The following is a 15,000-nucleotide window of genomic DNA, read 5'->3' on the forward strand; positions in this document are numbered from 1 at the left end:
AAGGAAACAAACACAAGTGACTCCAAACTGAACATGATACAATTATATGTGAGTGTGTGTGTGTGTGTGTGAGCGAGTGTGTGTGAGTGTGAGTGAGTGAGTGTGTGTGAGTGAGTGAGTGAGTGAGTGAGTGTGTGTGTATGAGTGTGAGTGAGTGAGTGAGTGAGTGAGTGAGTGAGTGAGTGTGTGTGAGCGAGTGAGTGTGAGTGAGTGAGTGAGTGAGTGAGTGAGTGTGTTTTTATGTGTATAGTGTTACATTGTTGCAGATGCTGTTTCCCCATGAGCTAAAATCACTGATTTTCTCTCTGGACTTTGGTGTGAGAGAGTGGGTTAAAGTGGGTCAAAAAGGGTTAAGGTAAAACAAGTCAAGCTACTCTGAGTTAAGATAAACTAAGCTAACTCAAGTTAAGTTCAGTTGAGCTAAGCTGAGTTAAGGTTATGTTTAAATAAGTTAAGGTGAAACAAATAATTTAAGGTAAAACAAGTTAAGCAAATGAGTTAAGATAAACAAAGCAAAGTCAAGTTAAACTGAGTTTAACTAGGTTGAGTTCAGCTAACCTGAATTAAGGTGACACGGGTTAAGCTCAGGTTTAAATAAGTTAAGGTTAAACAAATAAGTTAAGGTAAACCACGTTAAGCTACTCTGAGAAGTTGAGTTAAGATAAAATGGGTTAAGTTAAGATGAATTAATCTAAGCTAGAATGAGTTAAGATAGTGTAAGATGAGCTAAGATAAGATGAATTAAAGGTAAATTAAATTAAAGGTTGTAAACCACTCACTCTCCCTGCACCAAAGTCCATAGAGAAAATCAGTGATTTTAACATCACACACACACACACGCACACACACACACACAGGCACGCGCACATGCACATGCACACGCACACGCACACGCACACGCACACACACACATGAGAGCATGTGAAGGGGAAAAATGGGTCTCACCACAGGTACAATCTGTCCTCTGCCTCCTGGCTCTGCCTCCTGGTTCTGGCTCTGGCTCTGGCTCTGGCTCTGGCTCTGGTTCTGGTTCTGGTTCTGGTTCTGGCTCTGGCTCTGGCTCTGGTTCTGGTTCTGGTTCTGGTTCAGGTTCAGGTTCAGGCTGCTGTCCATAATAGAGGACGTTCAGGTGAGTCCGTGCAGCTGTTTTCTCTGAGTAAACGGTGATTGTGAAAAGTCCCTGTGATGAGGAGGAGGAGGAGGAGGAGGAGGAGGAGGAGGAGGAGGAGGAGGCAGACGCAGACAGACACTCCCAGCTTCACCGCAGCTGGAACAAAAACACAAAAACACAGTAAATACTGCAGGTGCTGCTTCGTGCTCAGTAAACCTCTGTTTTCAGCCTCTGAAACATCCAGACTTCCTGTTTTCCTCCATGTTACTTCACGTTTTTGAATTGTACTTTAATTGTAATTGAAGTATTTATACACATATGTGGTGATGGTAGTTTTACTTAAGGTTTTAAGTTACTTCTTCCACTGCTGTATAGTACTGTATATCTATATACGGATTCAACTCAACTAATCTAGACTACTACAGAAGAGTAGAAATACTACAGTACAGTTTAAAGATACTACAGGACAAATATATAGATAGATAGGTACAAATACTGCAATACAGCACAACATAATAATAAGGTACAAATACTTCAGTACATTTACAGTAAAGTACAAATAATATGGCAAGGTACTAATACTGCAGTAGAGGTAAAATACCACAGCAAAGAAGAAATAGGTAGAGTTAAAATACTACAGTTCAGTACTAATACTGTGATAGAGTACAAATACTACAGTCTAGAACAAAATACTATAGCTACGTATTAATACATCATACAGTAAAGATACTATTGGAAGGTACTTAAAATACTACAGTGAGGTACAAATATAATGACAGAGTACATTTACAGTAAAGAATAAATACTATGGTGAGGTACTGTAGTACAATTTCACTGTGATCCATTGATTCTTGTCATAAGGGCTTTTACGGTGAAAAACATGACCGGAAGTGTGTGTATTGAAAAGCGGAAGTGGGGATGTTTACACTCTTGTCGCTTCCGCAGCGTGTAAGCTAAGCGGCGGCAGAGATCAGACGCATGTTTCCTCGCGCTGTTTTCACGGTGTTTGTTCGGTTCTTGGGTGAAGGAGTGACGTTCATCCGTTCACCTGAACAACGCCTCCGCCCCCCTCGGTGCTACGCCCCGCCTCCTCGTTCCTCCTGCACAGACGCACGGATGCCTCCAAAACACAAAGCGGTGAGAAAATTAACTTTACGTCACATTTAACACAAACGGCCGCCCCCTGCTGGCCTGTGTGGGTAATGCAGGAGATTTTATTCACCTTAAAAAACATTTACGATTAATCCTGATTACAAGTAAGACAAGACATCAAAAACAACTAAGTTAGGAAAGCAGGTCTCAGTGTAATAATGTAATAATAATGAATATTCTGAAGAGTTTTTGGAAAGAAAGGAAAAAAAACAGCATGAATTCTTCAGAATTCTGACTTTAATCTCTGAACTCTCTGTTTACTATGAAAATAAACACTTTTATTTTGAAATCCAGTGAAATATTGTCACAAACTTGTCATTTTCGTTTAAGACGACCATTCAAAACAAACACGGAACTGGTCCTTTCACGTTGTGTAGATGAATGAATGAATGTGCTTCAGTCACATGACTTTGACCCCTCTGTGCTGTGAATCCAGGTCAAAGGTCGGCGGGCAGGTGGAGCAGCAGAGCCTGAAGGTTCTGGTCCAGTGTCTCGACACAAAAGTGGAGCAGTTACCGTTTCGGTCCACGCCAAGCCGGGTTCTAAACTCAGCGGCGTCACAGGTAAGAGGAGGCCACACCTCACACCTGGTGGAGTCACCTCTGATTCGTGGCATTTAAGAAAAATTCAGTTTTTTTTTTTTTTTTTTCCTCTGCTGCTGTAGACGTATCTGCAGAGGCGGTGGGCGTGTCCATCGCAGCCCCGCCCACTGACGGAGAAGCCAACGCCGAGCTCATTCGCTTCCTGGCACAAGTTCTGCAGCTGAAGAGGAGTCAAGTCTCTCTGGATAAGGTTCTGGCTTTTTTGGTCTTACCTCCTCTGTCCTTCTCTTACCTCCTGTCTCCTCTGTCCTTCTCTTACCTCCTGTCTCCTGTGTCCTTCTCTTACCTCCTGTCTCCTCTGTCCTTCACTTACCTCCTGTGTCCTCTGTCCTTCAGGGCTCCAGGTCCAGGGACAAAGTAATCAGGTTGGACTCGTCCCTCAGTCCTGACGAGGTGCTGGTGAGACTCAGAGAGGCTGCGGGCTGACAGAGGGGTCAGAGGTCAGAGGACGTGTGTGTGTGTGTGTGTGTGTGTGTTTGTGGGAGAGTGAGTGAGTGAGTGTGTGTGTGTGTGTGTGTGTGTGTGTTTGTGGGAGAGTGAGTGAGTGTGTGTGTGTGTGTGTGTCTTCTCCATTCATTAAACACTAAAGTCAAAGATCATAAGAATGTGTTGTTTTTCTCCGTTTCTCTTTTTTAAACGTATTTAACCGTCACAATATAAATGCGACCGCTCATTATTGTCTTTTTTTAATATAAACTGACATTTCTAAAGGAAACATGTTCGATAAATGAATTTCATGATTTTATTTAATGTCATAAATCTCTTTAGTGTCTTTGGTGAACCCCAAAAATATCCACTCCAACTCTGTCAGCCGTGTAATTAAAGACACAGGAGTTTTAATCTCAGAATTCTGACTTTAATCTCAATTCTGACTTTATTGTCAGAATTAAGACTTTAATCTTGTGGGGGCGCAGGGTAAAAAACACTGGGACGGAGACGAGGACTGTGGGGTTCAGAGTGTCCAAGACCTTCATCAAAGGTCACGATGAAGATGATGAAGATGATGACGATGATGATGTTCCAGTTTCCTCCAAACAAAGTTAAAGCCAGACTAAAGTTTCTTGAGGACTTGTATAAGAGTCACGCGGGACTTTGGTTTCTGCTGCGTTCAGTCCAAAGACCGTCTCGTCCACTGATCCTGGATCAGCAGCTTTATGCCTGAGTCCCACACTGAGTCCCACACTGAGCCCCTGTCAGGCTGCGGATGTCTCTGTCTCAGAGCTAAGCCTCCTCCTCACCCTCCTCCTCCTCCTCCTCCTCCTCCTCCTCCTCCTCCTCCTCCTCCTCCTCCTCCTCCTCCTCCTCCTCCTCCTCCTCCTCCTCCTCCTCACCCTCCTCCTCCTCCATCAGCTGCTTGAACATCCTCCCTCCCACACTCAAATCCTCTGTCACATCGCGTCGCTGTGGAGTTTAAACGTGGAGCAGAGACGGCGATTATGGCTCTTTGAAGAGAGACATCATGTGTTCATCTGACGCTGACACTTTTATCACATGTTTCTAAAAGTGCAAGAAAAGTCTCATCTAATATTTACTGTGGTTAATGTTCACGTCGTTATCTCACTGTCAGACAGACTGTGTCAACAGGAAACCACACACACACACACACACTCACTCTCCCACACACACACACACTCACACTCACTCTCACACACTCACTCTCCCACACACACAAACACACTCACACTCACTCTCACACACACACACACACACTCACACTCACTCTCACACACACACACTCACTCTCACACACACACACTCACTCTCACACACACACACTCACACTCACTCTCACACACACACACACACACTCACTCTCCCATACACACACACACACTCACACTCACTCTCACACACACACACTCACTCTCACACACACACACTCACTCACACACACACACACACACACACTCACTCTCACACACTCACACTCACTCTCACTCTCACACACACACACACACACACACACACACACACACACACTCTCCCATACACACACACACTCACACTCACTCTCACACACACACTCACACACTCACTCTCACACACTCACACTCACTCTCACTCTCACACACACACACACACACACACACACACACACACACACACACACACTCTCCCATACACACACACACTCACACTCACTCTCACACACACACACACACACTCACACTCACTCTCACACACACACACTCACTCTCACACACACACACTCACTCTCACACACACACACTCACACTCACTCTCACACACACACACACACACACACACACACACACACACTCACTCTCCCATACACACACACACTCACACTCACTCTCACACACACACACTCACTCTCACACACACACACTCACTCACACACACACACACACTCACTCTCACACACTCACACTCACTCTCACTCTCACACACACACACACACACACACACACACACACACACACTCTCCCATACACACACACACTCACACTCACTCTCACACACACACTCACACACTCACTCTCCAACACACACACACACAGACACACTCACTCTCCCACACACACACACACACACACACACACACACACTCACTCTCACACTCACACACACACACACACACTCACTCTCACACACACACACTCACGCTCCCATACACACACACACACTACACATCCTTCACTTACCTCCTGTCTCCTGCATCCTTCAGTTGTTTCCTCAACAACACAGATGACGATAAACCGCATCATAATTGAACTCCGCCCACAGCCTCGTTTCCTTGTGCTCTTCCTCTCTGTGAATGGTTGGTTGCGTCATCGGGGCGGTCTGCCAGGTGGGGGCGGGGCTGTCAGTTCAAACACCCCACGCGGCTGCGGGCAGATCAAAAAGTGAACGGAGCTCCTCGCGCCGTGTTTGCCTTTGTTGTGTCCGACACCAACATGTGGGCGCGTGCTGTTCTGTGCGCGGCGCTGCTGTCCGTCATCTGTCCGAGCGGAAGTACGGAGGCCGAGAGGGACGTTCAGGACACCCGCTCCAACACCAACAGACTGGTATTTAAATCATAATCATAATCATATGAATTATTTGTCATAGTATTATTTATAAACTCCTAAATCTTTAAAACTGCACGTGACAGCCTTGATTATACTTTACTAACTTCTTTTTTACTTTAATTATGATGAAAGTCCATGAACTTTATTTAATTCACTTTGACTCTGATATTAAGTGGATTATTGTTGTTTCTCTTATAGACACGTTTTTAAACTCATGAGATTCAAATTGTGAAGCTGCAAAGTCAAAAGCAACTATTTTAGAAAAAGAGGAAATTAATGTTTATTATTGTCTCCTGTGTGTTGTTTTTCTGGATTATTACACAGATTAACCCTTTAAACAAACACGAGAATCAGCTGTCTCCTGTGTCCTTCTTTGCCTCCTCCGTCTCCTGTGTCCTTCACTTGTCTCCTCCGTCTCCTGTGTCTTTCACTTGCCTCCTCCGTCTCCTGTGTCCTTCACTTGCCTCCTTCGTCTCCTACGTCCTTCACTTGCCTCCTTCGTCTCCTACGTCCTTCACTTGCCTCCTCTGTCTCCTACATCCTTAGCTTGTTTCCTCTCTCCCCTGCATCCTTAGCTTGCTTCCTGTGTCTGTGTCCTTCTCTTGCCTCCTGTGTCCTTCACTCGCCGTGGTTCAGACTGAGCTCAGTGAGGACCAGCAGCTGGTCTTTGGTGTGGGAGAGTGAGCGGTTTACAAACGTCACAGTGACAATTAAAACGTTAGATGTTTGGTTGGTGACGTGTTGAACGATTAATCACTTGTTCATTTCACTTCTTCCGTCCCATGAGCTCTGTGTGTGTGTGTGTGTGTGTGTGTGTGTGTGTTTCAGCTCGGTGCTCTGCATGAAGTGCTGCAGAAGCTGCAGACAAACAGGATTCATCCGTGGGAGAAGAAATATGGACAAGTCCCGTCTGTGAGTCACACACACACACACACAGACACACACACACACACACACACACACACACACAGAGGATAAAAGACGACAGGAGTCACATGTCAACAGAGATTAGGAGGGTGGGATTACTTTTGGGGGAGAAAGAAAAGTACTTTAGAATTAGATGATTTACGAGGGTTTAAGGACTTTCCGTGTTTTTCCAACCCCTCACAGCTGCGGTAAATCACATATTAACACAAAATACATACATTACGCACTCAAAACGATTGTTTTACTTTGTTTAAATCCCATTTAAATAGACGGTGTCACGCTAAAAAACAACTTCTTATATAAATCTGTCAACGCAACAAGCAAGTTCACTTGGTGTCAGGATATTTATTACTTTCTCTCACTGTTTGACACCAAAGCCCATAGAGAAATCAGTGATTTTAGCTGCAGGGACACAGGAGCTGCTGCTCTACTGCTGCCTCGTGTGGTCACTTTGTGTCACTGAGTTAAGTCTAAACGAAATATAATGGAGGCAGCAGTGGATCGACTGCGATGTTAATGGAGTTTCTGCATCAGGCAGATTCTAACATCAGTCCTCTCTCTGCAGTGTGACCTGGGCGAGCACTGCGCTGTCAGAAAAGGATCTCGCATTGGCAGGATGTGCGACTGCCCTCCAGGAGCTTCCTGTCACTTCTTGCTGCTCAAGTGTTTATGAGACGCTGTCGTTTCACACCGTCGCGTATCATCCAACACATTTGATGATGTCATGATGTCAAAAACCCAGACTCTGCGCTGAACTGAAGCCGCTTTCCAGCTCCTTAAACCGGTGCTGTGGCTCAGTGTCACCAGCAGGTGGCAGTGCCGACCACAGCAAAGCAAATTCACTGCATTTTCCAAACCTGGTAAAAATGTGTTTATGGTTCAAAACTAAAATAAAACGATGCATAAAATGGTTTCATTTATTCATCAAACATCTTTTGGATGTGACGATGTTTTCCAGGTAAAAACACTCTTGTCACTGATACTGTGTGATTTATAAATGTCATTAAAACATTAAGGTCAAAGATGAACAAAGGTTTTAAGTCTGTGTCAGATCTTCACACTAACATCACTTCAACTTTTTGTTCAGTTTAAACACATTTAGAACCTGTAAGATCAATAAAGAGGAAGAATTTCATCGTTTAAAGATCCCATAGCCCAGACGTGCCAATTAACGCTGCACCTGTGTGTGTATCTGCGTCATTAGCTCGTTTATGAAGTCCTAAAAGTCCATAACAATCAGTTCAGCCACTGCTCAGAGCGCAGGGTTGGATGGTTTTCCTGAGCTCCATGAATCTCAGCACTCCTCTAAACAGCAGCGCCTCCTAGTCCGGGCACATCCGGTGACGCACTTTCAACCGCAGAAGAAGAACTACTCTGGTTGTAGCTGCTGAGCTCCGTACAACAGATACGCTCAGCAGCTACAACCAGAGTAGTTCTTCTTCTTCAATATAGAGCAGGACACAGCACCAAACTTCACCTAAAGGAAGGAGCAGTGCCAACAACACATATATAACTGTCTTTGAGTGCTTGTTTTGTCGTTTAGCATTAGTCAGCTACACACTACGCTGGTGTTTCATTTGCATGTGTGTTTATCATCTCAGTAACCACGACGTTATCCAGGCTCCAGGCAGTGTCACAGTCACAGTGTCACAGACTCTGGATCAAATGTGTAAGATTACAGAATCACTCAATGTTTTGATCATTGCTCGCAGTGCATCTGCCTGTCCAGAGGGGGAGCTGCGGGTCTGAGAGCTGGTTATCACACGTGGGTGTGGTTTTGGTCTGAAACAGCGCGGCTGAGGAGAGCGTCAGTGACGAGACGTTTTTGACTTCACCTCCTGATCTCACAGAAGTGAGACAGGACCACGCTGTGGCCGCCTTAACCCTGATTAAAGGAGCAGTGACGCGCACAGACCACGTGTTTGTCCCAACGCTTTTTATTAAACATACTTTACAGACGCTCAAACTCCTCGTGGCTGCTTGAAGTTCATGCCGACGGTGGGCTGGGTCACCTGCAGGTTAGACAGACTGCCAAAGTCCTGCAAGACAGAGAGACACACACACTGAGACCTGGACTAACACAATGAGACCAGGACTGAGACACAGACAGAGGTGGACTATGATGTGAAGTGAGTTCAGAGTCTGTCTGTGAGCACCAGGGTCTGAGAGGAACTGAACATCCTTCAAACACAGGGAAAGGTTCACAGTTTCATCTTCCTGTTCTATCAATGACCTGGCGACACACACACACCATGATCACTTTCGAAACAGGACAAAGTTAAAAACTCTCACTTCTCTTTAGCTATTTGTGACTTTTAACACCAACAGCAGGAAGGTCAGAGGTCAAATGCATCTCCAGTTAAAGCCCAGTCATCATCGCATCAATCAGTTTTCAATCACAAGATTCTGTATTTGGATCAAAATCCATCAGCGGCTTCGTTTTAACGTCTCAAATATTGATTTAATCGTGAACGCACCACAAGCTTTAACTCAGGCCCGTGAACACACCACAAGCTCAAACTGAGGCCAGTGAACGCACCACGAGCTCGAACTGGGGCCAGTGAACGCACCACAAGCTCAAACTGAGGCTAGTGAACGCACCACAAGCTCAAACTGAGGCTAGTGAACGCACCACAAGCTCAAACTGAGGCCAGTGAACGCACCACGAGCTCAAACTGAGGCCAGTGAACGCACCACGAGCCTCCTCTCAGCTGCACAACACACGTGTTCATTTGAAAACGTTTCTTCATATCAAATTAAAATTGGTCACATGCATCAAACACGTGTCTTGAAATGATTTTGCATCATCCAAACACAAACTGCTAAATTTAACACACAAGCAAAAAATATCACAGTACAAAACCAGGGCAAATATGAACGACATCAATATTGCAGCAAAAACGTAGTGAGACTGGATTCAGAGCCTGAACAGACCCAATGTAACCTGATTAAACATGATCACACAGCTGTAAACACTCACCAGCAGCTTCAGCATCTCCTTGGTGTCGGGATCAACTTCAATCAGCTCCTGGTCCAGAGCAGAAACCTACACACACATTTAAGAACAGATTAATTTTGTTCTCCAACAGCAAACTTTCACAACGTTTCCTCAATGACTTTAGCATGTTGTGTTTGTCTGAGAGCGCCAGGGTTCAAGAGGAACAGGTCATCCTTCAAACACGGGAAAGGCTCTCAGGTTCATGTTCCTGTACTATCAATGACCTGGTGACACACACACACACCATGGTCACTTTCGATACAGGAGACCAAGAAGAAAACATTCCACAAATGTAGTGATGCCGAGAGCGAGGCCAAGAACCCACAATCAAGTCAGGGAGAGCTGGACATGAACGCTGCATTCCTCTGTACACAGAGTCAATCTACTGTTTCACGTCTTTGGGTGAAAGTGAATCATTAGTTCAGATTTGTTGACAGAATGGTTCAGTCATTCAGACTCTGTCTGACAGTCAGTGAACTGAAATACCACTGAACGTGGTCAGCAGCGCTCTCTGAATACAGACTCCTGTGTCATATATGGACATTTGCTAAATGTTGGAGTCATTTGGAATCGGCTCAGCTGAACCTCGTCAGAGCAGGTGGTTTAAAAAACACCAGGAACTATCACTGATGACAAAAGCTGCCATGCCGGGACTCATGTCCATCATCAACATGTCTGACATGGCGTCATCAGGTTAATGAACCCGCGTTCCTGGGTTAACTGTGTGTGTGTGTGTGTGATGTGATGCCTTCACTGACCTCTGGTACGTAGTTGTCCCTCCTCTCTCGCTCCTCCTCCTGCAGTTTGATGGAGATTCCTCTGACTGGACCTCTCTGGATCCTCTTCATCAGGTGCGTCACATACCTGCACCAAAAACACACACCAGCTCCGTCAAACTCTTTTAAATCTTTAAGTTGGACTAGGGCTCTTGTTCTTTTATTCTTTTTATTGCAAAGACAATTCAAAGACTCTTGAACATGACTGCAGTTTGTTTTATATCACAGCTAAGGTTTTTCATGCAGTACGTTTACTTTAGTCCGACTAAGACTGGTTCAATTTCAGTTAGACTAACTTGTTTTACGTGACATTAAGAAAACAAAATTATTGTCTTTGTCGGACTGAAAATCGACCTTTTAACATTCATGTAACACGTCGTGTTGATAAGCAGACCTAAATGGACGGACAGATGGATCTACTGCTCACGGATGTTTGAATGAATTATACTGCACAAAAAAACTGTCCAGACCGCTGGACTCTCCAGGTCCTCAATCTCAGCTAAAAATGACAGAACTCTGCTGTGGACGTAATTCAAATGTATGTGAGCACCAGGGTCTGGTAGGAACTGATCGTCCTTCAAACACAGGGAAAGGCTCACAGCTTCATCTTCCTGTTCTATCAATGACCTGGCGACACGGACGCCATGATCACTTTCGAAACAGGACAGCAAATCAAACCACCAACCACTGACCGGCGTTCAGACTCACCCAGCGATCTTGTTGCGCAGCTTTTTACTGGGAATGATGGCGATCTCCTCACACACCCTCTTGTTGGTGTGGAAGTCGTTTCCCAGCCGAGTGTAGTATTTCTCGATGATGACCCTGGCGGCCTTCTTCACCGTCTTAGTCCTAACTCGTCCCTGCACATGTACACACAACACAAATCATACACTCTTCTTACAATGACTTTAGATAGTAACAATTATTTGACACCTACAAACGTCACATTTTGAACAGTTTGTCAAGTGCTTTGAGCGGCAGCAGCCCATTCCCATTATGACCTTGTGGACTACAACCATCATAACTGTACTGTTCACCTACCACAGAACCTCAAAGATAGAGATGCATGTGGAAATAAACTGAATTAAACGCTTACATCATTTCAATTTGCAAAGTTATCGTTCAGGGGTAAACTGCAGCTGGAGGGTTGCATGTCCTGAGAGTCCTGGAGGAATCGGACTGTCGAAATACAGCTTACACTTTGAAAATTGTTCATGTGTTTTAGTTGCTACAGAGTGAAGGAACTCAAACTGAAAACACAAGTAAACAGACTGTATTCTTAATGTACAGTGTAAATATGATGTGAACCCGGAATAACTGGCGATATTGATCAGATATTGATCAGCGGCCTCACGGTTCATTCGTGCAGGGTCCACACGCCACAGCCGCCCGGAGTTAGCCTCCAATGCTAACTCCCGGCGACTGATACCGGGCAAATTCCCCGGTTTTCACGGACGGTGAACAAACACGAAGCCCAGCGTTGTAGTTCGGAGCCCCCCGTAAATAACCGAGCTACCGCGTGAGACACAACCGCGACTCATTACCGCTGAACGACGGCGCCGCTTCACCCCGTCCGCTAGCTTCAACCCTCCACCGCAAACATCGCCAATAAAACGCTCCGTTTGGCCTCATCTGCCGCCAATACAGCCGGGAACCAGTAAAACACATCGCCCGCTCTGTGCGGAGGACGTTACTGCGGCATCTAAACCGTCAGAACTCCGGGATTGTGCTCGATATTAGTGTATGACATTAAACATTTACCCACCATGTTGGATCGGCTTGGTAAAAGAGGACTAGGAGACTTCCGGCGGAAGTATAAATCGGCAGACGGAAGTTGTGAAGACACGCTGAGGCACCTGCCGGAGGGAGGCTGAAACTACAACTGATAGACAGATAGACAGAGAGACAGATAGATAGATAGATAGATAGATAGATAGATAGATAGATAGACAGACAGACAGATAATGTTATTTATGTTGAAAGTATGTATTATATTATAACATTGTTTTTTTTATCGCGTTCTCTCAGTGTTTTATGTTTTTAAATATATATTAAATACTACGTTTCCCGTCGGCAGTGGCGTCGCAGCGGTTGTCTGTCACGTGACACGCAATTCCTGTGTCACGTGCGAGTCAACATGGCTGCCACAGTTTCCAGCGAACACTTCACAAACTTACAGCTTCTGTTGAAGGTGATTTTTTAGTTTTCTGCGTCTTCTCTGTCGGTTTGAATCGTTCCCGGTTCGCAAATCAAAACCGCGTGTCCGACTTTTAGTCGATCGTGAGTGTATTCGATCGAACATACGCGTTGTTTATCATCGGAGTTAGCATTAGCCCGTTATTAGCCCCTGGTCACAGACAGACGCAGTGAATGTTGATGGTCTGTAATATTATGAATATGACGTGGTTTCTTTGCTCCATAGAAGAAAGAAGTCAGTCAAAGTGAATCGTACGTCTGAGACCACTGATCGATGTGTTATGAACCAAACGAGTAACCCACGAATCGAGAAAATAATCTTTTTTTGTGTTTTCAAAATACCATGTACAACAGTGGTCAGCAATTGGTGGCCCGTGGGCCAAAACTCGGCCGCCAGCGTCGGTATCTGGCCCAGCAGATTTGCAAGTTTTAATTTAATCTCGAGTTCAGAGCTTTTATTCTGAAAAAATATGAACTGATTCAAATAAGATTCTGTTGACAGTTAAAACTAAAGGTTTGGTTTGATCAAAACACTGCTGTTGTCATGGAGACAGCCAGGTTTGGGGACTAAATGTCTGTGAAATGACATTGAAATGCTGCACAGTGAATATGAACCGTACGAGGACGCGTCTCTCTGTCATTTCAAGGTATTTATGGCGTAAACTCTTTGTTGTTGTCACTGATGACTCGTCTCCTTAAGGCTCCGTCCAAAGACGCAGTGAGAGACGTTTGTGTCCAGAGTCACAGAGCAGCGAGTCACAGCCTCGCTGAGGCCGCGGCGGCGACGTTAAACATCTCTACAGCTCAGGCTGCTCAGGTAACACACACTCACGTCACTGCTCTGTGTCTCACAGATGTCTCACAGATGTCTCACAGATGTCTCACAGATGTTTGACGGTGTAACACGCTGTGAGTGCCTGCACTGTACGCCTCTCACGCTCACACACCAAAGACAAAACAGATTATTACCATTTAACACCAGCGCACATCTACAATATCCTGAGAATATGTTTATTCTGCGATCAGATGGACTTTCCTGAGGGAAAACTCACATTTTTATCACTCCCCCCCACACACACACACACACACACACACACACACACACACACAGAGTTGTTGATCCACTACTGCCTCCATCACTGAGTTCAAATGTCTTATTTTCGGACTTGACCACACGAGGCAGCAGAGGACCAGCAGCTAGAATCACTGATGTGGATTTGTGGATTTTTCCAATCAGAAAATTCTTAAACTATCCCTGATTGAAGTCGTCGTAAGGCTGGTATTCAGCAGTAGGGGGCGCTCACAGCAGAGTCAGACTTTGAGGATCTCGGTCTTCTCCACAGCTCGTCCACTCGCTCCACGTCCTCTCCCGCCACGTCGTCTTCCACAGCCTCAGCTCTCCCGAGCAGATCCTCGCTCTCTTCCCTGCGTCGTTCCACTCCAGCCTGAAGAACCTGATCACCAAGATCCTGCTGGAGAACAGGTCAGAACCCCAGAACCCCAGAACCCCGTCTGACCCCCATCACAACACTCAGTGATGACGACATCACTGTGATGACATCACTCAGCTTTCTTTGTCTGATGTTTTGTTTTAGTCCAACATGGAGGACAGAGGCTGCTGGTGATCACAGTGAGTTCACACTGATACACTCTGTCTGTGTGTCTGTGTGTGTGTGTGTGTGTCTAACCTGAGTGTGTGTGTGTCTAACCTGAGTGTGTCTGTGTGTGTCTCTAACCTGAGAGTTTGTGTGTGTGTGTGTCTAACCTGTGTGTGTGTGTGTGTGTGTGTGTCTAACCTGAGTGTGTGTGTGTGTGTATCTAACCTGAGAGTGTGTGTGTGTGTGTGTGTGTGTGTGTCTCTAACCTGAGAGTGTGTGTGTGTCTCTAACCTGAGTGTGTGTGTGTGTGTGTCTCTCTAACCTGAGTGAGTGTGTGTGTGTGTCTCTCTAACCTGAGTGTGTGTGTGTGTGTGTGCGCGTGTGTGTGTGTGTGTGTGTAGTCTCTAACCTGAGAGTGTGTGTGTGTGTGTGTGTGTGTGTGTGTCTCTAACCTGAGTGTGTGTGTGTGTGTGTGTGTGTGTAGTCTCTAACCTGAGAGTGTGTGTGTGTGTGTGTGTGTGTGTGTGTCTCTAACCTGAGTGTGTGTGTGTGTGTGCGCGTGTGTGTGTGTGTGTGTGTAGTCTCCGTCCCTCAGCTGAAGCACGTGG

The 15,000-nt window shown here is 45.5% G+C and overlaps 4 protein-coding genes and 3 non-coding genes across 8 annotated transcripts in view; 3 read left to right on the forward strand and 4 right to left on the reverse strand.

Moving 5' to 3' along the window:
- The first annotated feature begins 2,018 nt into the window (after window positions 1-2,018).
- Window positions 2,019-3,456, forward strand: c12h15orf40 (chromosome 12 C15orf40 homolog). Its single transcript, XM_058645885.1, has 4 exons — window positions 2,019-2,248; window positions 2,700-2,826; window positions 2,928-3,055; window positions 3,202-3,456. The coding sequence occupies exons 1-4, from the start codon at window positions 2,090-2,092 to the stop codon at window positions 3,289-3,291; spliced, it is 504 nt and encodes a 167-aa protein (XP_058501868.1). The 5' UTR covers window positions 2,019-2,089; the 3' UTR covers window positions 3,292-3,456.
- A 1,880-nt stretch (window positions 3,457-5,336) lies between these two features.
- On the forward strand, window positions 5,337-7,856 carry cart2 (cocaine- and amphetamine-regulated transcript 2). The gene is made up of 3 exons (XM_058644734.1): window positions 5,337-5,894; window positions 6,726-6,809; window positions 7,390-7,856. Exons 1-3 carry the CDS (start codon window positions 5,784-5,786, stop codon window positions 7,495-7,497), a joined length of 303 nt encoding a protein of 100 aa, XP_058500717.1. The 5' UTR covers window positions 5,337-5,783; the 3' UTR covers window positions 7,498-7,856.
- Window positions 7,857-8,743: 887 nt separating this feature from the next.
- zgc:114188 (40S ribosomal protein S17-like) lies at window positions 8,744-12,494 on the reverse strand. The gene is made up of 5 exons (XM_058644732.1): window positions 12,364-12,494; window positions 11,307-11,458; window positions 10,581-10,686; window positions 9,805-9,870; window positions 8,744-8,863 (listed from the first exon to the last, which is right to left on the reverse strand). The coding sequence occupies exons 1-5, from the start codon at window positions 12,364-12,366 to the stop codon at window positions 8,786-8,788; spliced, it is 405 nt and encodes a 134-aa protein (XP_058500715.1). The 5' UTR covers window positions 12,367-12,494; the 3' UTR covers window positions 8,744-8,785.
- LOC131470688 (small nucleolar RNA SNORA71) lies at window positions 8,968-9,097 on the reverse strand. The gene has a single exon (XR_009241918.1). It is a non-coding gene; the product is annotated as a small nucleolar RNA SNORA71 (small nucleolar RNA).
- Window positions 9,958-10,088, reverse strand: LOC131470686 (small nucleolar RNA SNORA71). The gene has a single exon (XR_009241917.1). It is a non-coding gene; the product is annotated as a small nucleolar RNA SNORA71 (small nucleolar RNA).
- Window positions 11,136-11,263, reverse strand: LOC131470685 (small nucleolar RNA SNORA71). The gene has a single exon (XR_009241916.1). It is a non-coding gene; the product is annotated as a small nucleolar RNA SNORA71 (small nucleolar RNA).
- A 175-nt stretch (window positions 12,495-12,669) lies between the features above and the next one.
- The window catches only part of commd9 (COMM domain containing 9), a 2,645-nt gene continuing 314 nt past the window's right edge, over window positions 12,670-15,000 (forward strand). Inside the window, exons 1-5 of one of the 2 annotated variants that reach the window (XM_058644730.1) lie at window positions 12,670-12,789; window positions 13,495-13,611; window positions 14,138-14,277; window positions 14,390-14,424; window positions 14,974-15,000. The exon at window positions 14,974-15,000 is cut by the window's right edge and continues 77 nt beyond it. In XM_058644730.1, coding sequence (XP_058500713.1) covers window positions 12,736-12,789; window positions 13,495-13,611; window positions 14,138-14,277; window positions 14,390-14,424; window positions 14,974-15,000 — 373 coding nt within the window. In that variant the 5' untranslated portion in view covers window positions 12,670-12,735. The remainder of the gene's footprint in view (window positions 12,790-13,494; window positions 13,612-14,137; window positions 14,278-14,389; window positions 14,425-14,973) is intronic. The other variant, XM_058644731.1, reaches the window with a different exon arrangement.

This window comes from Solea solea, chromosome 12 (assembly GCF_958295425.1).
Source record: "Solea solea chromosome 12, fSolSol10.1, whole genome shotgun sequence".
Lineage (NCBI taxonomy): Eukaryota > Metazoa > Chordata > Actinopteri > Pleuronectiformes > Soleidae > Solea > Solea solea.